The sequence below is a fragment of the Delphinus delphis genome, chromosome 10 (assembly GCF_949987515.2).
Source record: "Delphinus delphis chromosome 10, mDelDel1.2, whole genome shotgun sequence".
In the NCBI taxonomy this organism is placed as follows: Eukaryota; Metazoa; Chordata; class Mammalia; order Artiodactyla; family Delphinidae; genus Delphinus; species Delphinus delphis.
Window position 1 is genome coordinate 12,481,176 of NC_082692.2, and position 25,895 is coordinate 12,507,070.

General features: G+C 47.5%; 1 protein-coding gene across 1 annotated transcript in view; it reads left to right on the forward strand.

The window, feature by feature from the left end:
* Window positions 1–25,895, forward strand: part of GMPR (guanosine monophosphate reductase) — a 40,396-nt gene that overhangs the window by 2,813 nt on the left and 11,688 nt on the right. Inside the window, exons 2-6 of the mRNA XM_060023603.2 lie at window positions 3,999–4,118; window positions 6,311–6,394; window positions 9,440–9,613; window positions 17,371–17,452; window positions 21,125–21,231. Coding sequence (XP_059879586.1) covers window positions 3,999–4,118; window positions 6,311–6,394; window positions 9,440–9,613; window positions 17,371–17,452; window positions 21,125–21,231 — 567 coding nt within the window. The remainder of the gene's footprint in view (window positions 1–3,998; window positions 4,119–6,310; window positions 6,395–9,439; window positions 9,614–17,370; window positions 17,453–21,124; window positions 21,232–25,895) is intronic.

Consider the following 25,895-nt stretch of genomic DNA (forward strand, 5'->3'; position numbering starts at 1 on the left):
AAGTCAGACAGTGGAGGAATTTGCACTGGAAAATTGGCCACTTACTTGTCCTGGGACAGAAAAGACATGACCTGACGAGCTATCAGTCTCCTTAAGACTCCTTAGTCGTTTTTTCACCAGTAGTCCAGTGACAAGTGGACCGGTTCTGGTGAGTTCTGGTCCAGCTTCAGTGGACAGCAGGCTGGCCCGAGGGGAATGAGAGCATGGCAGAGTAGAGAGACTATCGGCTGGGAGAAAGAAGGCCCGGGTTCTTCCAAGCTCTGAGCTAGTTATTTTATTACCGGGGCTCTGTATCAGATTCCTGGGGCTGCCGTAACAAAGTACTGCAGACTGAGTGACTTACACAACAGAAATGTACTGTCTCGCAGTTCCTTCTGAGGGCTGTGAGGGAGAAGAATCTTCCAAGCCTCTCTCCTGCCTTCGGGGTGTTTACACATAACCTTGGTGTTCCTTGGCTTGTAGACGCATCATTCTGATGTCTGTCTTCCTCTTGAATCAGCATTCTCCCTTTCTGTGTGTCTCTGTCCAAATTTCCCCTTTTTGTAAGCACACCAGTTCATACTGGAATGGGGCCCACCCTAACGACCTCGTCTTACCTTGATTATCCACAAAGACCCTATCTCCAAGTAAGGTCACGTGCCCAGGTACTGATGGTTGGTATTTCAGTACCTTTCTGGGGAGACGGTTCAAACCGTACCAGCTTCTGTAAATTTTGCCCTGTGACGTTGGAGGGTGTGATGAGGCTTGCTCTGAATGCATCAGAATCACCTGGGGAGACACTCCAAAATGCACGTGGTCTCCAACACAAAGGTTCTGATTTATTAAGTTTGGGGTGGCCTGAGCATGTGTATTTGGGGAGTCACCCCACCGTGATTCTGGTGTGCACACAGACTGGCCACCGGAGCCTTTGCATTTGTGGAACCCCGTGGCTCTCTGGTACTGTGTGTGGCTGCGTGCGCATCTCTGAATCCTGACACCTGACGGTGAAACTTCCAGGGGACCGAGCATGTTCAGAGGGCCGGGTTGGGGCCTACCACGCATTGCCCTGAAAGGCTGGGGGCCAAGACAATCTCATCCTTAGCCCTCAGCCAGACATTAATTTATTCCACCCTTTTTGAGCCACTGGGACCACAGAGATGAAAGGCATTGCCCCTACGCTTCGACTTACAGTCTACAGGTGAGACAGATAATGAATAATCTAATAAGAGAATTGCTTTAATCACACCAGCCATAGATTTAGGGAAAAGAGGCCCCTGCCCCGGGCTCCACTTCTGCTCCCCCGTCCCCTCCTCACTGGGCAGGGCTGAGGGCTGGGCCTTTCCCTCTAGGCCATGCTCCAGATACTCAGGATCCTGGATTTCCTGCCCACATGATTTCGAGCTGATTCCAAGGCCTGCACGGGGGGCCTCTTCCCCAGGTGTGTTTCCCAAGGGCCAGCCTTGCGGCCGATATGCTCGCCTCTAACCTCAGAGTGGCCAGGTGACCGCTGTTTGCGGGAATGGACGTGTGTCCATGGAGCTTAGTGTGCAGACTGGGGTGTCCATGTGGGCCCAGAAGGATGTGCGTGGGAAGAGACAGGGGCCAGGGCTGGCTCCCGTGGCACCATGTTCTGGTGCTTTCCAGGTCATTAATGAAATTGTGTTGTAAAGGTAGGAGGATAGAACAAAATTTGTGTAGCAGCTTCTTACACGTTGCTCATAACGTTGAGATGTTTAGAAACGTGGCAGGTGGGCCTCTATTTGTATTTTGGGGCCCCCAAATGTTGGGCTGCAGGACTATGACGAAGGTATGTTTAAAGAACAGCAGAAACATGCATTATTGAGGCCGGAGAGGGGTGGCTTATTACTTTCTGTGCCCTTTCAAACCAGGCTTAGCAGAGAGAGTGTTTGGAGGTGCTATATTTGGTGCGTGGACCAGCTGTGGCAGGTTAAGTGCCAAGTTTTGTTTCTGGTGGCTAGAATATTTAAAATATTTCTCTCCGTGAACAACTGGTCATCTCGGGGGTGTGTGTGTGTCTGTGTCCTTCCGTCTGCGTGGATAAGGTCGGGGAAGATATTTTATTTCTCGTTCCTAGAATTAAGGATCGCATAGGCTCCGCCGTATGCAGGAGAGTAGAAGTGAGGGGAAGAGTTCATTGCCAAGGCTGACCTCTTCCATGGAGAACTGTTTTGCAGCGCCAAGAAAAACCCACTGTGAGCTCAGCTGGGTGCAGAGCGTGGCAGCCTTCCTCACGTTTCTTGGAAGGAGTATAAGTAATTTGAGACCAAGGAATTCCGATTGTTTTAAGCCTGCAAAGCCAAAATGTCCACGCCATTAGCAGTCCAGAAGGGTGCAACTAATAGATCCCCTCAGTTACCTTTCAGGATGCAGATCGAACTTGCTTCACTGCAGTAGAACCAAGGATGGTAATGAAGGAAGTGGGGAAAGGGATGAGCTGCCTTCCACAAGTGCTCCGGCAGTGACAGCATCTCATCTCCCCTCGCTGATTGCTGTTTAAGGCCAGTGCCGCCATGTTTATGACCTTGTTAGCCCAGGAAGCCTTCTGTGGTGGGGGAGCGCGAGGTGTGAAAAGGACCTGAGGTGCCCCCTGGTGTTCTGACATGTTGATGGCAAGGTGAAAGTTACCTCCAACGAAAAAATAGAAGAAGCCTCTAGATAAATACTGGTAGGAAATGATTACCGCTGCTGTCCTCAGTCAGCCAGGATTAATGTAGGTCCAAATTCTTGCAGAAGCTTAAGATTTTCACCTGTGTTTGTCCTGCCAGTTCTCCTTGGGAAAGTGCCCCTTTCCAGGAGGGGCTGTATCCCTCAGGGTCCTGCTGAGGAAACGAACATTGCTGAATATTTAAAACAGGAAATTTAATCCAAGGCATTGTGACACAGCTGAGACACCGGATGGAATACCGAGGGACCCCAGAGATTGGCAGCAGACAACCCACTCCCAAAGGGGAGGTTCCCAAGGCCTGGGATCACTCTGAGCTGGGACCAAGGCCATGCAGGCCAAGGCAGAGGGGGTCTGGGAGAACTGCTCTGGCTACACCCAGGGCCACCTCCCCCACTGTCTTCCCATGTCCCACCAGTGACCCCATTGCCCAAACCCAGCCAGAAACCAGCCTGGGAAGTTGAGCCTGCCGGGGGGTGGGGTGGGGGGCTTGGGATAAGAGCAGAGCAGGGGAAGGATGAGCCACTGCATCTGTGCGCACACAGGCCTGGGATCTGCCCTGGGTGGAAGAAGCGATTTCGATCCTGCTAGCTCCTGGCCAGCGCCTGGCCCTACCCACTGCTTTTGCTGAGCCCGCCTTCCTGGCCTAGCTCTCGTTCTGGATTCCCTGTCGCTTGAGTTGGTCATAAATACGCTGAGGTTGGAGTTATGGTAGAATTGGAGCTGTTCGCAAGTCAAAGGAACGAGTGGTTATGTGCACAGACATGGCTGCAGTGTCCTTCCTCCTGGCTCTTTGAAAGATGCTGATAGTTACAAAATAGCTGAGAAGGTTGAAGGGCTAAGGGAGTTACGGGTTGCAGCTGACTGCAGGGTGAATTTGGATTGCCTGGTTCTCTCGGAAGGTGAGAATTAAAGGGAGGGCCTTGGTTGGCAGAGAAGAGTGGAGTGGATTTTCCCAGAAGGGGAGCTGTTCCTCCAGTGCTAGGAAGGGGGTAAAGGTGACTTGTATGTGGGTGCTTCGGGCTATTATGAACCGGGCTGGGGCCAGAGGTGGCAGGGGGGTGGGAGGGGCTGTTGAAGCGGGGAGCACGCAGTGCCTTGTACTGGTGCTTGAGGGTTGTAAGGACCCCAGCTCAGTTTTTGCACCTGGATGACAACCCAGGCCTCCCTTTCCTCAGGGACTCACCTGTCTTTGGAACCCCTGGCCCAACCCCTAAGAGAATCCAGGGACCGAGGGACCTACACTTCCTTTGTGTCCTTTCCACTTGCTCCAAACTCTAGAAGGTCTACCCAAATCACATAACAAGCCAAGGACTTCTTTTCCCTTTTGCAACAGGTGGATCTTGAGCGAAGCTTCACATTTCGGAACTCGAAGCAGACCTACTCGGGGATTCCCATCATTGTGGCCAACATGGACACCGTGGGGACGTTTGAGATGGCAGTGGTGATGTCACAGGTAGGACGACGGGCTTTTTGCCTCTGAGAAGCACACTGGACAGGTGGTCAGTAGCCCACCCTGGACTTGCTCAGACACAGGGAAGAGGAGAAAAGTGAGACACTTCAGGTCATTCGCTGCGGCCGAACTATTTGGTTCTGAGTCTGAGTGTTGCTACAGGCACTTCGTTTTCTCTCTTCCATCAGAAGGTGGATGGAGTCTGGACTTTGCCTTCAGGGAGATGGTCTAGACCTGCATCCATTTTCTTTCTTGAAAATGCTCGTGATCCTTTTGGAAATTAGAGACACAAAAAGAAGTTGGACATTGTGCCATATTATACAGTTGGATGAGTGTTGTATTAATAGAAGAGTGACGGCACCTTTAAAATGAAGACAACCTCTTCGTCTGTTCTGTAGCATTTATTACATCATTATGGAGAAAACTTAGGTGCCAAGCACTGATTGTAATGTGTATGATGCGGTCACAGCTCATACAGGTGGGTTCCTTATACAGATGAGGAAATCGAGGCAGAGAAGGAGAGGAGAGGTCACTTGGCTCAAGGCATTTAGGCAGGTAGTCACTGAGCCAAGATTTCAAACCCAGACTGACTCCAGAATAAGGGATTTGTCTCCCAACTTACACCGACAGATACTAGTACAAGCTCAGGGTCCCTTGAACCAGCTGCTGTCTCGTTGCCTGTAAAGGGAGTAGCTAGCGCCCTAGCTTTAGAAAAATAAAAACAGTTATTTGTGGGCAAAATCTTCATCTCACACATCTGTGTCTGCATTTGTGTCCAAGGTTCGGTGCATTTATTCATCATAGATGTGAAATGTCTGCTTCTGATGCACAGAGTATGTGCATCTATTTCCGTAGCTAATGCCTGCCAAGTGAAAAGATAAATCCAATTAGTTGAAAGAGCTTCTTGCTGTGGACAGCATGTCTAACCTCAGGAGGTGCTGGGATTCATTATTAGCCCGTGATTAGAAGGGAGATTTTCAAACAAATTATGAAGTCACAAAATGGAGTGGGGGGTGGTCTGTCTGAGTCCAGGATCAGTTGCCTCGTCTGTCCGCCCTTAGCCCCCAGTGAGCTTTGGGCCAGAGGCTAATAAATTAATTGCAAAAGGAATTTGTATTTTTTGCTCCCTGTCTTCTCCTCCCTCTGCTGTGATCAGCCGTTGCTACTAATGAATTACGTGTTTGCGTAAAAATGCATGGAATCGGGGCAATAAGTAGCCCTGATGAATTCACATATCAGATTAGTAGTCCGTGAAGAACGGAGAACTTGCTGTGCTCTTCCCATTTGCACAGGAAAGACTCCCCACGAATGACAGTATGCACTGAAATAGCTAATCATGTGCGGGTCCTACGAATCTTCCATTTCTAAGATCCACTGAGTTAGTGTCTTGCATTAATAAAGTCGTAGAATTTGAGGAGCGGGGACTGAGAGAAGTTAGGAGCGAGGCCCTGATACAGGAGGAGGAGCCTGGGTTCCGCATTCAGATTTGAGTTTGATTCTGGCCTTCGCCCCTTTTTGGCCAAGCGATTGTTAAATTTCTTAAACTTAAGTTTCTTAAGCCCCACCTCTGCCCACGAAACTACTATTGCTATACAAAGTCCTGAGGAGCACATGAAATAATGTATGCGAAGCGCTTGCACAAAGTAGGTGTTCAGTAAACACTTGCCGGGTTGATAGTCATAGATTTAGGATTATGATTTATGTACTTCCCTCCCTCAAGAATACCAACTGCCTGATGGGTTTAGCTTTTAGCAGGAGATGTTTAGATTGTGAACCCAAAGAAAAGCTTTCAGGTAGAAGTTGAGCTTCTTTGGGGTTGACTAAGCATAACTTTGCCCTCAGGCTGCCCTGCTGATGGGCAGGGGACCAGCGCTCTGTGCTGCTCTCGGCCTCAGTCAAGTGTGGGCTGCCCAGGGCTCTGAGAATTCTCCCTATTCCACCCCCCTGCCTCCTGGCATTGCCTCCTAAATCTTGAATGCTGTGTTGTCTGATCAGATTAGAGTGGAAAACACGGTGATTTCCCTAGTTACACTTTCATCTGTTCGGGCCTCCTAGGAGCATATTCAAAGCAAATTAAGCCTGAAGGCCTGGAACACCGGATGCGTTTGTATTGGTGGATCACCCTCGCCATATGGAGGAAGGGGGAGTGGAACTCCCTTGACTTCTCGTCCTAATGGTGCTGTTTTATTTCCTAGCACTCCATGCTTACAGCAATTCACAAGCATTACACCCTGGATGACTGGAAGCTCTTTGCCGCTAATCACCCAGAATGTCTGCAGGTATGACTCCACCCTGGTTATAAATTACATTTGTTGCAGGGGGAAGAAAATCTTTTTTTTTTCCATTTTTGTTTATTTTATTTTTTTAACATCTTTATTGGAGTATAATTGCTTTACAATGGTGTATTAGTTTCTGCTTTATAACAAAGTGATTCAGCTATACGTATACGTATATCCCCATATCTCCTCCCTCTTGCGTCTCCCTCCCACCTTCCCTATCCCACCCCTCTAGGTGGTCACAAAGCACCGAGCTGATCTCCCTGTGCTATGTGGCCACTAGCTATCTATTTGACATTTGGTAGTGTATATATGTCCATGCTACTCGGAAGAAAATCTTTAGGGTTGTCAAAAGGATTTGAATTGGCAGCAGATAGACACACAGAGTCCTAAGGAGAAACTGGGGGAAGGCAATAGTGGTCCCCCAGCCGTTGATCATTGCCAAGAATTTGCCAAGGAAGCCTGTACTGTATTCTTTTTTTAAAAACATTAGGATTTACCTGCAAGGAATATCTTTTTTCCCTTGAGAAGTGAAGTGTTCTATCATGAGAACTTGCAGAGGACCTGGCAGTGTTTCCTTCCGGGGAACCGGTCCGTTCTAAACATGCCTTTTGACCAGAAAAGATACCTAATTATAGCAAGTTGTTATAATTGGAGCTGAATATAATGGAGCGGAATAAACAGCATGCCCTCCAGGATGGCTTTAATCAAAAAGACAGATAATAAAAAGTGTTGGCGTGGATGTGGAGAAATTGGAGTCCTCCTACATTGCTGGTGGGAATGTAAAATGGTGCAGCTGCTGTGGAAGACAGTTTGGCAGTTCCGCAGAAGGTTCAACTTAAGAGTTCCCATATTACTTAGCAATTCTGTTCCTAGTATAGACCCAACAGATACAGAACTATATGTTCACACAAAACCTTGTACACAAATGTTCACAGTAGCATCATTCATGATAGCCAAAAGGTGGAAACAACCCAAATGTTCATCAACTGATGAATGAATAAACGAAATCTGGTATATCCATACAATGGAATATTCATCAGTGAAAGGGAATGAGATATTGATTCATGCTACAGCATGGATGAATCTTAAACATTTTACCAAGTGAAAAAGCCAGACACAGAAGGCTGTGTACATGATTGTGTTTACGTGAAATGTCCAGAATAAGCAAACCTGTAGAGACAGAGACAGAAAGTAGACTAGTGGTTGCCTAAGGCTGTGGGATGAGAGGTTTGAGGGTGAGGGCTAAAGGGTGTGGGAATTTCTTTCTGGGGTGATGAAATGCTCTAAAATTGATTGTGGTGACGGTTGCACAACTCCAAAAATACTAAAACCATTGAACTGTGCACTTTCAAAGGTGAATTGTTTTTGACTATATCTCAGTAACACTGTTACTGAAAAAAAAAAAAAAAGCAGTTTGAAAATAACAGAAGTCCCGGTAGAACACACCAGACTCTGATCCTGGCACACGTCAGTGGTTCTACGTCAATGCCACGGAGGAATCTCTGCATTTAGATGCTTTTCTACATGGTGAGATCATCTGTGATTGGAGAATGACTTCATATTGTACTACTTTTGAAGTTACACTGGCTCCTTTTTTTTCTTTTCTGTGCCTTGACTATGTGTGGATTTTGATTGAGAAGGTGGTTTCAGAGATAAAATAGTTCTGGCTCACTAGTGGGTCCTTCCTTTTTGCCATATTTTATTCTAATGGATTATCTCTGTTTCACCTTCTTCCCCTCTTCTCTGGATGAAGTTTGGGGAGCATGAGTTTCCAGCAGTGCATGATTCATCAGAACCTTGGCTTTTTCATTACCAAGTGTCCTCATTTCACTTACTGCTCCACTCCCACCAAATTAGAGCTCATTAAAAAGGGAACATGGTACAAACTCAGTGGCACAGAGGGAAACTAACCAATCTTGAGTTTCACCTGCTAAACTTTAACAGAAATGAAGGAGAAAATAAAATTGGTAGCAGAACTCGGAGGGAAAGAACGTGTGGATTTGGGGCACAGGTCAGACCGTAAACAGGAGGAGTGAAAATTGGAGTGAATATGTATCACATTACCAGTGCGCTTACATTCAGTATCTGAGTTGTAGCTACACTGTTGTGATTTGGAGGGAATAACAAAGGATTTTCAGATATGTCCCTCGTCTGTGGCTTATAGTTTAGAGATATGAGTTAGAATATAAACATTATATAAATTAATAAAATATAAATATCTTATGAAAGGTGAGATGCCGACTCTGGCCACAATCCCATGGGTTAGTTTTGTTGAGGCATAAATTACTAAAATCCAAAGAGCAGATTTTGAGCGGAGCAGCGGGGTGGGTTGGAGAGCGCCAGTGCTGAGGAGCTTGGGGGAGAGGGTGTCACGGAGGAGACTGTGCTGGCTTCAGGTGTAAGCACGTCCCAGTGCAGATGGGGAGGATCCTTTCGGGGCTCATTCATTCTCGCACTTTGGGACATTTTGCCTCTAGAATGGAGACGCTAAGACTGGCAGCAACCCGTGCAGGTTATGATTTGCATGTTGTGATAATGTTGCATCGGGCGTGAAAAGGAAAACAGGAAGGGGTTTTATCAGAGGGGTTTTAGACATCTTTCCCTCCTTCCTGCCGCCTAAGCGAGATGCTCAGGGTGATGGCCACGGCTTTGGCACGAGGAACCTGAGCCAGACCAGCCACCCTGGCTCTCTCTACCTCTCCTCTCCTCCTGGAGGAGAATTTGCACCAGCAGCTCCACGGTTCCGAGTTCCACGTGGAGAGCTTGAGGAAGTGAAACAAGAGCCAGGCACGAGATTGTGTGGCTGAGGTCCAGGGCTCAGGATATGTGCAGTTAAATGGTGGGACAGACGGCGGAGTCAGTTCAGGTAACTGAAGAAGTGAATCTCCTTTACCTCTGCTGCTGCATGTTTCTTGAGCCGGTCCACTGTGTGTCTGTCTGATCAGGGTGAACCTCGGAGGATCACGGTGCTGTGCCCAGAACAGGTGCATGGATGGAGGCAGGGTTACTGTTCGTGTCTTACGCCTCTTGGTTTGTTTGGTACAGCATGTAGCCGTGAGTTCGGGCAGTGGGAAGAATGATCTGGAAAAGATGAGCAGCATCCTGGAAGCCGTGCCGCAGGTCAAGTTTATTTGCCTGGATGTGGCCAATGGATACTCGGAGCATTTTGTGGAATTCGTGAAGCTCGTCCGGGCCAGATTTCCAGAACACACCATTATGGTAGGTATGGTGGGACGACCTCCTCTGGATGGGGAAGCAGAGAAGACGTGTGTGGGGTGCCCGGGGAGCTGTGTTCTCTTCGTAGCTTTTGCTGCCTTCTTCTTAGCAGACTAGTTGAGAATCAGCAGGAAAAGGAGAGGCAGCAGCTATGAAGATCTGAAAACTGGCTCTGCTCTAAAAATATACATATAAAATCCAGATCAATGCCATAAGGTCTTCGTCTCTGCTAAATATCCAGTGTTTCTTACCATGTGAGACCGTTAAACCAAGGTCTGTGTCACTGCTTAACAAAGGGTATATTTTTAAAAATGAAAACATAACTGGCTTTCTGTTGAACATATTTATGTCATCTCTGCCCCAGTCTCCTCGCCAGTAGAAAACTCTGCTGTAAGAGTTGAAATCCACAATGTGAACACTTCAGAATAGTCAACAATTATTTGCAAATCAGTTGGTGTCTTGTTTTATCTAACATCTTTATGTTTGACTTTTCCTGCCTTTTGGGGGGTATTTTCCTAATTTTTAACACCTTCGCTAGTTGGAATGTGTATATCTCTTATTGCTGGGAAACATAGATTTACAGAAAAATGAACTAGAAGCTTCAGGGTTAAATTTGGGCTTTTGGAAAATCTATATTGTAATTGTGTGTCTTTACTAGTCTTAATTAACATAGCAATTATTGATTGACCCCTAGATAATTTACCTAACTCTCCTTCTACAAATTTTTTTGAACCCAGTTTTCTCTTTCTTTTCTTTTTTTAAATTTGTTTTATTGAAGTATAGTTGATTTACAAAGTATTAATTTCTGCTCTACAGCAAAGGGATTCAGTTATATATACATATATTCTTTTTCATATTTTCCATTATGGTTTACCACAGGATATTGGGTATAGTTCCCCGTGCCATACAGTAGGATCTTGTTGTTAATCCATTCTGTGTATAAAGTTTGCATCTGCTAATCCCAAACTCCCAGTCCATCCCTCCCCAACTCCCCCTTCCCCTCCCCCTGGGCAACCACAAGTCTGTTCTCCGTGTCTTCCTTTTACAAATTTAATTTCTCCTCACATTTAATCATTTTAAGGAAGTTGGGAGACAGGAATTAGTATTTCTGCTGATGGAGTTGAATCATCTGTTAAGGATTTCCAAAAATTTTTAAGTATTTTTATGCTTTCCAGTCATGTGAGAAGAAAGCGTCAAGCATTGTCCCAAGGTCAACCAGCTGTACCGTGTCTGAGCTGGGTGGGAAACAGCAAGATTCATTTCACCCCCCGCCCATGATGGTGCTGCCAGCATTGTCGTGTTTTTGATAACAGGAACACCGTTTGCTGAATACCCGTGTTTCAGGAGGCTCACCTTTGTTCTTCTTTACAACATCTCTGTAAAGAGTAGGAACCGTTGTCCCAAGTTTACCACAGATGAGGAGTCCTAATTCCTGATTCTTTGGCTGTGGGATTTGCACAAGGTCATACCCACGTTGAGCGGCAGAGCTGGGATTTGAGGTCAGGTTGGTCAGAATTCAAAGTCCAGGCTCTGGAGACCTGTTAACATGCTCTGTCCTTGTTAACTTTAGTGATGAAGCTCCCTCCTTCCACTAGGCCCCAGGGAGACGGGCGGTGCAGGAAGGGTGTGGACTGGCGGGGCAGGGAAAGGGCATGGTGGCCAGTGCAGGGCCTGGGGGTTGCTGGGGTGTGGGGAGTGAGGCAGGGAGGGGGAGATTGACGCAGAGTTCCCAAGGACCCCCGGGCAGCCACCAATGGCAGGGGCCTCTGCAGCGCCTGCCGGCTGCCCAGGGAATATGTTCTCGTTGTTCGTGTTGGTTTCCCTCGTTGGTTGGCGAGGTAGGTGTTTCTTCCTCAGCTGTGCTTTGCCTGCACTGACCCCTGAGATCTGTGATTCACTTGGAAACCTCTGGTACTCCTATGTCCTTGGTTTTTAGAAAGGTGACTTCTCTCATGGCTCTGGGAGGCATTGGGAGGATGCATTTGTCTAGTGTTTGGAAACTGAAAGGTATATAACACGGGTGCTGAGTGCTATTGTGATGGTTACACTGCAGTGAACGGAAGCGCAGCTCAGAAGTGTTGTTGGTAGAGGCTGGCGATTCCTGGGTGTCTGCATCAGGGGCGACGGCTTGTTGCTTCTGGTGCCCAGCACATCCTGGATTTACGTGGAGCCTTTTTTCTTGTCTTTCACCTAAGGCAAGCACTGCCACAGGTCGAGAGGGGGGAAGCGGGGATTTTTAGAAAATGTCATTGGCAGAAAAGGGTCCTGTGAAGATGCTGGGTGTGAGAAGAGTGTGAAAAGTCCTCTGGGCCTTTGCCTGGTGGCTTTCAGAGAGGAAAGGGAATGATGTGTTCTTGGGTGTATTCCAGGTACTGTGGAAAAAAGGCACTAGCGTGGACCAGGCTCTTCTCTTTTAATAATAACTTGTCCTGTGTAAGATAAAGGCACCTATTGTACTTTAAATTGATGGGAAACTTCATCTTGGGTCGAGAGAGTTTTGAGGGTCACGCAGCCAGTGCGAGGTGGGCCTGGGGTCCAGCGCCTGTCGCCAGGGCCTGGCATCTCTCCTTTATACTATGCTGCAGCCAGGCCACCTGCCAGCTCAGGCTCATTGTTATGCAGAGGTCCCTACCTTGGGTCTGGGAAGTGCCTTTGTGCTGGTGGCTTGCTCTTTTTTTTTTTTTTTTAAAGATTCTTTTGATGTGGACCATTTTTAAAGTCCTTATTGAATTTGTTACAATATTGCTTCTGTTTTTATGTTTTGGTTTTTTGGCCTCAAGGCATGTGGGATCTTAGTTTCCTGACCAGGGATCGAACCCACACCCCCTGCATTGGAAGGCGAAATCTTAAACACTGGACCGCCAGGGAAGTCCCTGGCGGCTCTTTCTGATCTGGTCCCGAGGACATAGGCCCGTGACACCTAATCTGTTCAGATGAGACTAGCTCTGCTCCCCTGGGGAATGTCAACTCAGCCACCATTGGCCGATCCCCAGCTAGCCACTGGCACGTCCTTGGCATTTCCATGTGTGGCCAGCGGCTCAGGCACCTGCCTGGGTTCTTTCTCCAGCTGTCGTGGTCAGACAAGGTTCTGAGCCCTGTGGAGGCCCTGCCTGCTCTGTGCCTCTTCCCGAGAGGCGGACGCCCTTCAGTGTTCCTCACAGGTGTCAGCCATGGGCAGCTGAACGTACCTCCTTGAAGCACAAGGGCCCTCTCAGGCCGAGCTACCTGGATTTTGTTTTCACCCTCTTTCTGGAACTGGTGTGAACTGAAACTGCGGCAGAAGCTATGACAGGCCGCAGAGATTCAGCCGATGTTTGTCTCTGAGAGTCATACGGTAAACTCAGTTTCTTGTGCCGTGCAAGGTGGTTATTGCCCTGATAGCATCTCCTAGTCCCTGGTTGCATGGGTAGGTAAAGGGACACCTTCGTGGGCATGGGAGAAGGCTCTGGCATTAATGTTCCAGCACCTTCTATCAGGTGTTGGCCCCCAGGCCAGATCTAGCCTGCTGACCTCTGCCTTAGATCATTCTGCAGAGAGGATTTTTCTTGGCAAAAGGCCTCAGAGGAGCTGGTAGAAAGTGGGTAGAGAAGTTATCGTTTCATGGGTATGAAATTTCAGTTTCGGGTGATGAAAAAGTTCTGGAGATGGTTATTGAACTTCCTTTATAAACCTTACAGTGACAACGATGGGTGGGTCTGATCAGTCCCCCTTTATAGCAGGATATATGCAGACTTAAAGTTGAAGCTATTTTCTTAAAATTTCATGGCGAGTGGGAGGGCCATCATTCAACCCCAGGGCTTTCTGAACTTATTTTGCTATAGATGTCTGGGTCTAAAGGAAAGCTGGAGGACTTGGGGCTGGTTCTTGCCCAGAGGACTTTTTAAAATGCTACAGAAGTACTTGAAAGGTTTGTTTTGTCCCTTTTCATGCCTTTTGCCTGGACCCTCATACCTGTCTTGGACATGGACGAGCCAGAGGGGCGCCTGGACAGTGCTTGGCCTCCCCAGGAAGAGGGGTTGCCTAGCGGAAATCTCCCCTTGCCTTCTTTGGGGCCCAGCTGAGGGTCTGTAACTTCTGTTGTCCTGGCTGCCCGGTCATGACTGAGCCGGATGTCACGTTCTGAGCCTCTGGTATCCGCTGCCCACAGGAGCTGCTTCAGCCAAGATAAGCTGACTCCTTGCTAATCACCCCCTGCCAGCTTCCCCCACCCGGAGCCCGCAGGCTGCCTGGGCCATGGGCTGGGCTTTCCCCGGAGCCCAACGGCGCTCCCTTGGGCACTCTCATTTCTGAATTTGTCTTTTCCTTTCTGCCCTTATTTTTGCCCTTCTTGGTTTCAAACTTGAACAGACAGATTTTGTTCCTGCAAGTGAACACTCTCCATCCCCTCCTGGTCATCTGCATTCTTGTTGTGTGGGCCTCAGGCTGGAAGGCTTTTGTAATCACTCTGGGTTTTTCCACGCTCAGCCCTCTGCCGTGACTGCGTCTGACCACTGGTTCAGGATCCCGCAGGCGGTTCAGGGGACACGAGGACACCTGGGGGAGCTTCTGGGCTCTTAAAATAGCATCAGCTTCCTCCATGCTTTTAAACCTACTTTGACCTCATACGGTTGTACCTGGTATGTTCATCCTGAGCTGATTTGAATTAATTTATTTGGTGTGAAGTAGGCCCTTTTAAAACCAAATGGTTTGTAGGAGGCATCAGGTTTGGGAGGGGGGGATCCACAATGAAAATGAAACCTTGTAGGGCGCTTAGAGTAGCTTCTTTTAAGTGTTTTATTTTAACTTATTTTTATAATTAACTTTAATTTTATTTTTAAAATATATTTTGAATTTTTAGCAAGTCAACCAGGGAGGAAGAATGAGGGCATCTTGCTTCTTGGGTTCCTAAGTTCTTTTTTTTTCTTTTAAAATTTATTTATTTTTGGCTGCGTTAGGTCTTCGTTGCTGCGTTCGGGCTTTCTCTAATTGCGGCGAGTGGGGGCTACTGTTAGTTGCGGTGTGCGGGCTTCTCATTGCGGTGGCTTCTCTTGTTGGGGAGCACGGGCTGTAGGCGCATGGGCTTCGATAGTTGTGGCTCGCGGGCTCTAGAGCACAGGCTCAGTAGTTGTGGCGCATGGGCTTAGTTGCTCTGCGGCATATGGGATCTTCCCAGGCCAGGGTTCGAACCTGTGTCCCCTACGTTGGCAGGAGGACTCTGAGCAACCAGGGAAGTCCCCTACTAAGTTCTTTTTGAGGTTCAGAGTTCATGCTGGTCCTGTGCTTAAGGAAAAACACCCTAAAAAAACCAATCACAATTATAAAAGTAATACAATTTCTACTGTCAAATCCAGGAAATTGTAAAGAAGAATGATTAATAACAGTCAGAATATTCCTTCATCTAGACGTAATTTGTCAGCATTTTGGTGTATGTTTTCATCTATACTATGTTTGTCTAACAAAATTGAGATCTTACTATTTCTTTCTGTTTCCCCTAACATTACACTGAAAGCATTTAAGCATTTTCCCATGGCATCAAACCAATCTTGAAAGCATCACATGGGGCTGCCCTGGTGGCGCAGTGGTTGAGAATCTGCCTGCCAATGCAGGGGACACGGGTTCAAGCCCTGGTCTTGGGAAGATCCCACATGCCGCGGAGCAACTGGGCCCGTGAGCCACAATTACTGAGCCTGCGCCTCTGGAGCCTGTGCTCCGCAACAAGAGAGGCCGCGATAGTGAGAGGCCCGCGCACCGCGATGAAGAGTGGCCCCCGCTTGCCGCAACTAGAGAAAGCCCTCGCACAGAAACAAAGACCCAACACAGCCATAAATTAATTAATTAATTAATTAAAAAAAAAAAAGAAAACATCACATGGATGGGCCATAGATTGTCGAACCATTCCCATTTTGGGGACTATATTTGCAGGTTTGCACTGTTACAAATAATACATCTTTGTAGTTAAATCTTTGACCTCATTTGTGATTACTGCCTTGAGAGAAAATCCTGGAAGTTATTGGATCAAAGGATATATATACATTTGCATTTCTCTACATGGACAAATTGTTTTCTGGGAAAACTTGTTCTGGAGTAGACATTCTACCGGCAGAGAATGAGCGTCTGTTTTCTCTTCAGTGTTTAGTCTTTATAATCATTGATAATTTAAGTGAAAAGTGGTACCTCGCTGGTGTCTTCATTTAAGTTTGGTTACTAGTGAGGTTGAACACTTTCCCTATGTTTGTGGCCACTTTTATTTCTTTCATTAGTTTGTTCATGTCCTTTGGCAGTTACTCTGTGAGGTGGTAGCATTTTTCTTGTAGATTTGGAAGAGCTCTTGTAATGTTAGTGACTCTTGGTCATAATTGCAGATATTTTTCTCCACCAGGTTGCTTATTAGTTTTGTTGATTATGCGTATGAGTGTGTGTGTTTATATGTACACAGGTTTTTAATTTTCATATAGATGGATCTATATATATATATATATATATTTTGTTTTCTGCTTATTACAAGTATTCAAAGTTTTCTTCTAAATCTGGGAGACAACTTTTAATTTAACTCATTAATCCATTTGAAGCTTATTTTGGTGAAAAGTATGAGTAATAATCTGTATCTTTTTCCCAAAGATCCCTTTCCCCACCTCTGTCTATTGAAATACTGTTCTTTCCTCAATGACATGTAAGGCCATCTTTATCATGTACTATATTCTCCTATGTTCCAGTCCTTTTTCTGGGCTGTCTGTCATTTTCCATTATCAGATGCTGTTGGAATTAAAGTAGCTTTGAGCCTTCCTCGTTGCCCTTTTCCAAGATCCTTTTATACAAAGTTAAAAGTCACTTTGTCTAGGTGGAGAAAGAAATTCCCTCTGGGAATCAATTCAGCGAAAAGACACTTGGGGCTTCAATGCCAAAGAATCAGTCGCACAAGTTAGGGATGCATTTCCCAAAATAAGACTTTGCATAGTTGTGAAAATTTGAACAGGCATCTTGCCAATATCCTATGTACCAGCTGAAGGATCCACAGGGCAGTGAGTTGTAATAAAAAGGGCTATTTTTGTGTTCCCAGACTCCTGCGGTGAAAGAACATACACTATTTTCAAACCAGATGCATCCTTCTGGTTTTTAGATTCTGCCACTTCCTGGCTTGTGTGTTTATTAGGACCACAGCTTCATGTTGTTCTGCAAATGATGTACGTTCCAGCGCTGTTGGGTTTGTCTGCCCTTTCATATCTCGGTGGGAACCACTAACCCTAGAGTGGGATACCCAGGTATTTTCCCAACTGTGAGGTGACCAGTAGTTCTCTAATCCTGGGTTCCATAGAAGTTCCTCAGGGGGTTTACAGACTGTGAACAATAAAGATTTTAATCAGCAGAGACAGTGTTTCATTGCTTATTTTATGTATTTAGGTTCTCTGGAAGATTTTGTTTTGTCCATCACTGATAGGTTCAACAAGCCCTGACCTAGATAGTCTAAGGTCTCTTGGAGTTCTAAAGTCATGTAATTCTGTAGTTCCTCATGCTATCAGCTCACCCAGAGGTAGCCCCGGGTGTCCAATTCTGTGTTCTTGTTAAAAGAGAAGAAAGGAAACCTGGAGAAAACTCTAGCCCACCAATTTCAGACTGAAAGTCTATTCAGGGATTGGTCCATTGTTTTCTCCCATTTTCTCTTTTGTCCCCCGGCTGCCTGGTGGCTTCAGAACATGCCCCTCCTTATGTGGGGTTCCTCCGTCACTTATCTTTGTTCCACCAGGAGTAGTTCATGATCTCGAGCTGTGTTCTTTCTGTCCCAGGCAGGGAACGTGGTGACGGGAGAGATGGTGGAAGAGCTTATTCTTTCAGGAGCAGATATAATCAAAGTGGGCGTTGGACCAGGTAAGACTTGCTGGGAGCACAGCAGGGGCTGTGGGCGGAGGGGGGCGAGAATTGGGATCTGGGGCTTGGAGGGACCGGAGATGCCCAGAAGGTACCCCATGAATGATCCATCCTCAAGTTTAAAGCACATTTCTTTTGGAAGTTATCACTGAGCTTCTGATCAGAAGAGGCTCCTGAATAGAAGTCTCATTGAGCTGCTTTCTGATGCCTCTGGGGAGGTTCTGAATGAACTTGAATGTGGTTTGAATGAGCTCTTGGTTTCAGAACATTAACGGGGAAGAAAAGAATGAGGTCTCACGAATGATCCCATTCACCTTGAAGAGGAAGGTGAAGGGTGGAGAATCCATGGGGGCAAGTCTATGTGAATGTTCGAGGGACCCCAAACGTTGCAAATAGGCATGCAGCTGTGAGGTCACGTTCGAACTTGACCTGTGGCTTAGGCGGTTCTCATCTCTGGCTCCTCCCCTGGTACATCTCCGTCTCAGATTTTGCAGCACCCTCCTGGGCCTTCTCTCCCAGGATTGCCATTGGCATTTTGAACTGAGGAACGAGGAGGAACCTTTCTATCCTATACTGGGCGCTTCCATTTTCTCTTGGGGCCGCTTGACGCTGGCCTTGCCCTTTGGCCAGACAGGAGCATGAGCTTCCATATTTTTAATGTTTTCATTGTCACATTGTAAAATTCCTCCTTGCACATCCATTAGTAACCAAACACTAAAACTGAAGAGAAGGAAAGAATGAGATACACATTTTTTTTTTTTAAAGAAACCCATATTTTATGTATTCATTTTTGGCCGTGCTGTGCGGGATGCAGGCTCTTAGCTCCCTGACCAGGGAGTGAAGCCATGCCCCGTGGAGTGGGAGTGTGGAGCCCTAACCACTGGACTGCCAGCGAAGTCCTGAGATACACATTTTCATCCGGGAATAAAAAGTAGCAAAGATTTTTTATAGGTATCGTCTCCCCGGAAGACACTACCAAAAAAGGAAGCAAATAATAAACCAGTATGAGAAGAGTCTTTGGGAAAGCACTGCCAGGATGCAGAAGACATCGTTGTGTTGTGACCTGGCACCATTGTCAGCCTTGAGGAACTAGGGTGGACATGAAGAGACTCTTGGGGAGGGGGAGCCCTGTACGCTTGTGAAAGGCCCCGAGCTTTCACTTTGGTCTTTACTGGGTGTCTGTCATTATTGAAAAGTCAGAGAGGATAAAGCCCAGTTCCTGCTTACAGGGCGCTCTGCCCGCCTAGAATGGGCTGTAATAGATTAGGCTTGTAATAGGGTCGACTAGGCTGATAACAGGCCGGGAAGGCTCTTTTCCCCCAAAGCAGAGCACACACCGGTCACCTATTTAATTGTCTCCTAGCTGCCATCGTGCTGGGTGGGTGTACAGGATGTGAGATGTGGAAGTGGTCTTCTCGGCGCTCAGAGCCGTTCTTGATGTAATCTTGAGCATTCAGCCGCCCTCGTTTCCTTCCCAAACGTCCTCTATATATGCAGTCTCTTTGCCCGGAAGATTTATTGTCCTTCCACTGTCGCTGTGTGCCTCCCAGGCTGTCTGTTTAGAACAGGCGTGACTGAAGGGAGTAAGAGGCTTTCTTTGAGCCTGATGTATTGGAGCCGCTTCAGTAAATTTATTGGAGGGGATGCTTACGTTTCACGAATTCTTCAGCATGAAAACACTGGGTACTGTCTAGATGACAGGATTAAAAAAGGTTCATTATGGAACAACTCCTGGCACTTGGGAAAAAGCATTAAAAATGCACCCCTCGCCCCACCCCCTGCTCTGGGCTGGTACCCAGCTTCTCCTTTCAACCTGGGGCTTAAGACCACTCCCACGCCTTGGCCCTCGCCTGTACAGAGCTCCAGGCCACTGCAGCTGGGCCCCTGCCCTCCGCTGAGGGTCTGGCAGATGAGTGGGAAAGGAGAAAAGCGAATTCTGAGCCAGAACCAGAGGTTATACAACTCCAGTTGTGCCTCGCACAGTGTGTGCCTGGGACAGGGGTGCCTTGGTCAGGAGAGAAGGTCATTGGCCCCAGGGTAGTGAGTGGCCCGTATTGTGCCCTGCAGCCCGATGCTGGAGAAGGTGGCTCCCCAGTCCTGGTTTCCCTGCTGGAGCCAGGCCTCAGGGTGTAGCCGTGGTTCTCCAGTCCTGTCCCTAAAGACACCCCCCTCCCCCCGGGAGAGGTCTGTGGGAAGCTGAGAAGCCACTGGTGGTGGTGGGGAGCCTCGCCCGAGGGTTCGGTGGGAGGGAGGAGTTCGCGCCCAGCATTTACACTGGCCCCAGGGCACCCCAGAGGCGACACCACCAGACCTGCAGGAGGGACTGAGTGAGTGAGTGGTGAAGCCGTAGAGACAGGGACGTGGGTGACTCATTCATTCTCGAGTTCACGCATTCTTTCTGTGACTATTTATAGCGCCCTTATTATGTTCCGGGCTCTGTTCTCAGCACTGGATTGACCACACTGAATATCCAGGGAGCTTACCCTCCAGCAGAGAAAACAGATCCTTGGTTCTTACGCAAATAATGATTTAAATGCTGTTTTTGAAATGAGGGCTGTGATGAACAACTTCCCTGCGGCAGTGACATTTAAGATGAAGCCTGAAAGATGAGAAAGGGTTGGCTGGACCAGGGGGTTGGTGCAGAGGGGAGCGCTCCACAGAGAGAACACCCTGTACAGAGGATCCCCGAGGTGGGAGGAGCTGAAAGGGCAGCATGGCTGGAGCCTGCCGAGTAGGGGCAGGAGGAGAGAGCGGGCAGAGCAGGGGAGACAGTCCGGAGCTTGATCCAGGTGGTCTCGGGGCAGGTGCTCACCTGCTGGGAGGGAGGGGGAGACTTGAGCAAGGGGCCCTGTGCTGGAGAGGCCCGTGCTCTTGGCGTGACTCAGAGTGGACCTCCCTGGACTAATACCCTGCAGGCAGTCAGCCAGGACTGGAGTTGACTGGGGAGGGCAGAGGTCTAGGGGATGAAAGCATCCAGGTGGCTGCTGTGAGTTCTGCAATGGAAGCTGACCTCAGAGTCCTGGCTGGACTGGGTGGGAGATGGGCCACGAGCGGGTGGGGGCCGGGAGGCTGGGGCATGGAGACGACAGAGCCGAGTCAGAGGGAGGCTGCAGGAATGCCCTGAGTGCGGCTCCCTTTTCTCAGGGGCTTATTGCAAGGCTGGGCAATTTTCATCCCTCTTGTCATTTAATCTCCCTCACAGCCCTATGAGGTTAGTGCTTTTATTTTCATTTTACAAGCGAGGTACCGAGGCTTAGAGAAGTTAGTAATTTGACAAAGGTTGAAGGTCAGGGAGGCTCAAGGTCATGGGAGGCATCTGAAGTTCCCTTGTGGTTGCGTGGAAAGTGAAGGAAGGTGGGAAAGAATGGAGTTTAAGGATGGAGGGTCAGTAAGTGGGAGCTGATGTCATAGAAGAGAGTGACAAGGTGTAGGGTGGAGTGTCCTGGACAATAGCAGATGACGGTGATGAGGCCCTGAAGGGACCTAAGGCCAGATGGTGGCCACCTCCATTGAACTGTGGGGCAGCCCCATGGCTCCCCTCCCGCCACTGTGGAAAGTTCACCCCCAGAAAATTGGGGCAGGGCTGTGTGACGGTGATGGAGGTTCGTTTTGTATCCCGTTCTGCTCGTTCATAACCATCTCTCTTTGGGGTCTCCCTCTTCCTCCATCCAGGTTCCGTGTGTACCACCCGCACCAAGACGGGAGTGGGGTACCCGCAGCTGAGTGCTGTGATCGAGTGCGCAGACTCAGCCCACGGCCTGAAGGGGCACATCATCTCGGTAAGTGTCCAAGTGGGGCTGGTGGAAGGGTCTGGGAGCATCTGGGGAAGGCCCCTGCTCCCTGGCTGCCCTTCACCTTGTTGGCATCCTGTGGGCTCGGGAGGGAGCCAGGCACATGGTCACGGCATTTGGTGACAGTCGACCCTACTCCCTATGGATTCAGCTCGAGGTGGTGGATAGCATGACGGGGGGATACGTGGGGAGCTTTGAGAAAGTGAGAGGGCCACGTGTTAGCTTGCTGGGGCTGCCGTAACAAAGTGCCCCAGACTGGGTGGCTCAAACATGAGAAATATATTGTCTCACAATCCTGGAGGCCAGAAGTCCAAGAATAAGGCGTCAGCAGGCCATGAAGCCTCCAGGGAAGGCTCTGTTCCGGGCCTCCCAAGCTTCTGGTAGTTCTTGGCTTATGGCACCAGAGCTCCAGTTTTTACGTGGTGTCCTCCCTGTGTGCAGGTTTGCCTTTGTGTCCAAATTTCTCCTTTTTATAAGAACATCCGTCATTTTGGATTAGAGGCCCATTCTACTCCAGGGTGACCTCATTTTCGCTAATCACATCTGCAGTGGTGTCAGATGCTGTCACCGGTTACCGTAGTGAGGGCAGATTGAGTAGGATGTTGGGGGCAGAAGTTAGATTTTTGTGGGTGGAGAAATGTATGGGAAGGAGATGAGCGCAGAAGCAGAGTCAGTGATCATGAAGCTTCTGGAAGTACAGCACCTCAGTACTCAGCCACTAACTGTCAAGGACTGAATGTCAAGTTAATCCTCCATTTATCTGTTATTCTACTCCACCTTTATCGACATGACCGTCATTCACATAGTTACCACGTCTCTTCCCTTCTAGATGAGATGCTCAGAATAGGACAGAACATGTCAGATATAACTGGATGGACTTGGACAGAGCTATGGCTTCCACTTATGTGGGTGATACATACATACATGTGTATTATATATAATTAAATTCTGTATATTCAATATATATATATAAATTCTGAAGTGGTGGTGTATTTTTAGTGGTGCTGTAACAATGAACTCACATTGAATAGAGTAAATTAAATCTTCAGACTTTTTCACTGGTCCAGTTGCTAAGCCGCGCTCCCACATTAAGTAACTGACAGATTATTTTGTAAAAATCCAGATGTAGTAAATTACATATCCTGGTGGAATGATCGCTTGTTGATTTTGGCTCAGCATTTCAGCTGGTGAGATTTGATTTCCGGACCTGCTTTGAGGGTATAATACTCTTTAAAAATCCGTATGTGCGGCACCATCTCATTTGAGTCTTACTGTGGCATTGGAGCCCTGCAGCCATTGCTTCCCAGCACGTGCCTTGTTACAACCAAAAGGAAGATCTAGTTCTTTGACTCGTGGTCCAGCGCACACTTCCTGTGCTCCTTCTAGTTCTTCATCCAGACTTTCCATCCATCCATCCATCCACCCATTCAGTCAGCACGTATTCATTGAGCATCTACTGTGTGCTAGAAGGTGGAATAAGTGACCGAAGATTTATTGGCTGCTGACAGAGTTCTAAGACCTTCCAATTAATATCTTTTCCTTTTAGCTTTTGCTCCAATGAACAAATTAAAACCCATTTATTGAACAACTCATGTGTAAAAGGCTGACATAGAGCCATCATCCTACCTTTACAGAGTGTGGTGATTGAACTCACTGGAGTCACCAAACAGCACTGTCCTCCGATATGGTTCTCAAATGCTCGCCGTAGCCTCGTCTTGGGCCGGCTGCATGACATTCACCAGGGAGACTTTTCACCATAGACGTTCCTGGACCCCATCCTGTTGAATTAGACTCTTCATAGTTTGCCCTCCAGAGCACCATATGTAATTAGTTATAAGTCTCCATTCACCATCAAGTGTCTTAATAACAATTTAGACCGTATATATCTTCCTTGAGTGGCCACCATTTCTGAATCAGTGGAGGTCAAATTAATGAAGTTTTACTATGAACTTATTCTGAGATCCCATACTTGTGTCTTTCTAGAAATTTCCCAGTTGCTTAGTTTATAGGACCATCTGGGGAGTAGGGGTGGAGGCTCTGCTTGCACCACAAGTGACTCTGAAAATCAACTTGGGATCTCCTTACCCACCATCATTTTACAGCTTATGTCAGCAGTTCTCTAAGTGTGTGCCCAGACCTGGAGTATCATTATCAACTGAGGACTTGTTAGAAGTTCTTGGGCCTCGTCTCAGACCTACTGAATCAAACTCTGAAGGTGAGGCCCAGGAATCTTTTAAGAAGCCCTCTAGGTACTTCAGATGTGCTCCCAAATTTGAGAACCACTGGCTTCTAGAGTCGAGGGTCGGTACACACAGGTCGGGTCCGTGTACCAGAGCCAGAGCTGTCTGCTGGCACCCAGGGAACAGCTTCTGTGAATTTCTCAGGAACAGTGACAGCCCAGGCTGGTGATACGGATGCTCCAAGGTTCTTATTTTTCCATTGATGGCCAGAGCTTTCCTAGATGGAGTTAGAAGTTCAGTCTGTAGTGCAGACCCTGTGAGTTCACAGACTTATATAGGTTCTGCACCCTTGACGTCAGTTCATTCCTTCTGACCAGCAGCTGAGTGTCTTGGGGTTCAAAGCAGCTGTTTTTCTCACTGTCCCTTTGTCTAATGGAGTTTCACAAGCAGGTTTCTCCCACTTGCCAAGAGTCCTAAACCCACTGGAAACCCATCAACTGTTAGGATCCTGCCACCTTGTCCAGTTTCCTTCCAGCTGTCTCATTTTACACTTTCGTTGCTGAATTAGCATGTCTGTGCTACTGAAGTTCAGAAGGAAGCCACAGCAGGGGGTCGGTTACACCCAAGAGGCTGGACGTGAACTGTGGTCCACGTGGGCTTCTGAGAGGCAGAGGACTGAGAAATCCAGGACACCTCCTGGGTAGGTGAAGATTAAGGTGTGACCAGTTCATTTTGTCTTGTCATCTGCTAGGGACATGACACAAAGGAGAGCATTTTAAAGGTGGAAACAGCATTAGAGGAAGTAATGGCTGACATGTATTGAGCAGCTGCTGTCTTTTGGGCACGGTACACCTATAATCTCTAATCCTTGGAACAATCTAGGTATTAGGTAGCTGTTCTCTTCGTTGGACAGGTGTATTAGGGTTCTCTAGAGAAACAGAACCAATAGGGTGTGTGTGTGCGTGTGTGTAGATATAGATTTATTATAAGGAATTGGTTCATGCAATGATGGGGCTGAGAAGTCTCAAGATCTGCAGGTGGGTTGGCAAGCTGGAGACCTAGGAGAGCCGATGGTGTGATTCCAGTCTGAGTCTGAAGGCCTGAGAACCAGAGAGAGCCAGTGTTTCTGTTGGAGTCAGCGTCCAGGGTCCCAGTTCTAAGGCAGTCAGTCAGGAAGAATTCTCTCACTTGGGGAAATCTCAGCCTTTTTGTTCTATTCAAGCCTTCAGGTGATTAGGTGAGGCCCACCCACATTAGGGAGGGCAATCTGCTTTACTCAGTCTGCTGATTCATGTGTTACTGTCATCCCCAAAACACCCTCACAGAAACATCCAGGACAATTTTTTGACCAAATGTCACTCCATGGCCCAGTTGACGCCTAAAATTAACTCTCACATCCAGTGAGGAGACTGAAGCTTTGAGACCTAAAGTAACTTGTTCAGCATCACACTGCTGGTGGGGGGCAGAGCCAGCTCTCAAACCGAGGTCTGTTCATCTCCCGTGTTCCACTCCTTCCCTTGACCACCCTCATTTAGAAAGTGTGGAGACTCCGAGGGTGAAGGGCTGGCTGAAGTCACCGAGAATGCAAGGTTGGCCCAGCATCCCGGGTCTGCTCCTTTCCCATCACACTGCTTTGGGGGACTTCAGCTTAACCTGTGTTTATAGCTCACCTTTTCCCCGCAGGGTCCCCAAGAATGTCTTCAAGTGAAGGGATCAGAGTCAGAACCCAGTGAACCCTTAGGAAGGGGAGGGATTGGAACAACCAGATGAGTTCATTGTCCACTGATACCCGGAATGGCTTGGACTTTGTAGTGCTTCACAGGACCTAAAAAAAGGTCCTGTGATGAGGTTGGCTGGGATCACTATTGTCTCTTTACTCAAGGCCAAAATTTTAACCAGTGCATTTGATAAAGACCTAGAGAGCGTGCTTCTCTAGTTTGAGGAGGGAATGATAGAGGTCAAGCTGATTCAGAGTTACCCCTGACCCCCTCCTTGTCTACACCCAGTCAGTAGGGCTCTCATCCACTCACTGACCCTCTGCAAAGAAGGAAAGATTGATTGGCAAATTTCTTATTTTGTTGATTTAATGTAGTTGTTTAGGAAACGGTTAGACCATTATTTGGAAACGCCTAAACAAAGTCATTCAAATAATTTATTTTGAGGCTTGAGGAATTCCCCAACCAAAAAGGTTTAGCCTAGAAAAAGTTAGAAATATAAAGGAAATAAAGATTACTGGAAATGCCATCTTTTTCAAAAAATTTATTTTACTAAAGTATAGTTGATTTACAATGTTGTGTTAATTTCTGCTGTATAGCAATGTGATTCAGTTATACATATATATATTCTTTTTCATATTCTTTTCTATTATGGTTTATCACAGGATGTTGGATATAGTTTCCTGTGCTGTACAGTAGGACCTTGTTGTTTATCCATTTATACATAATAGTTTGCATCTGCTAATTAATCCCAAAC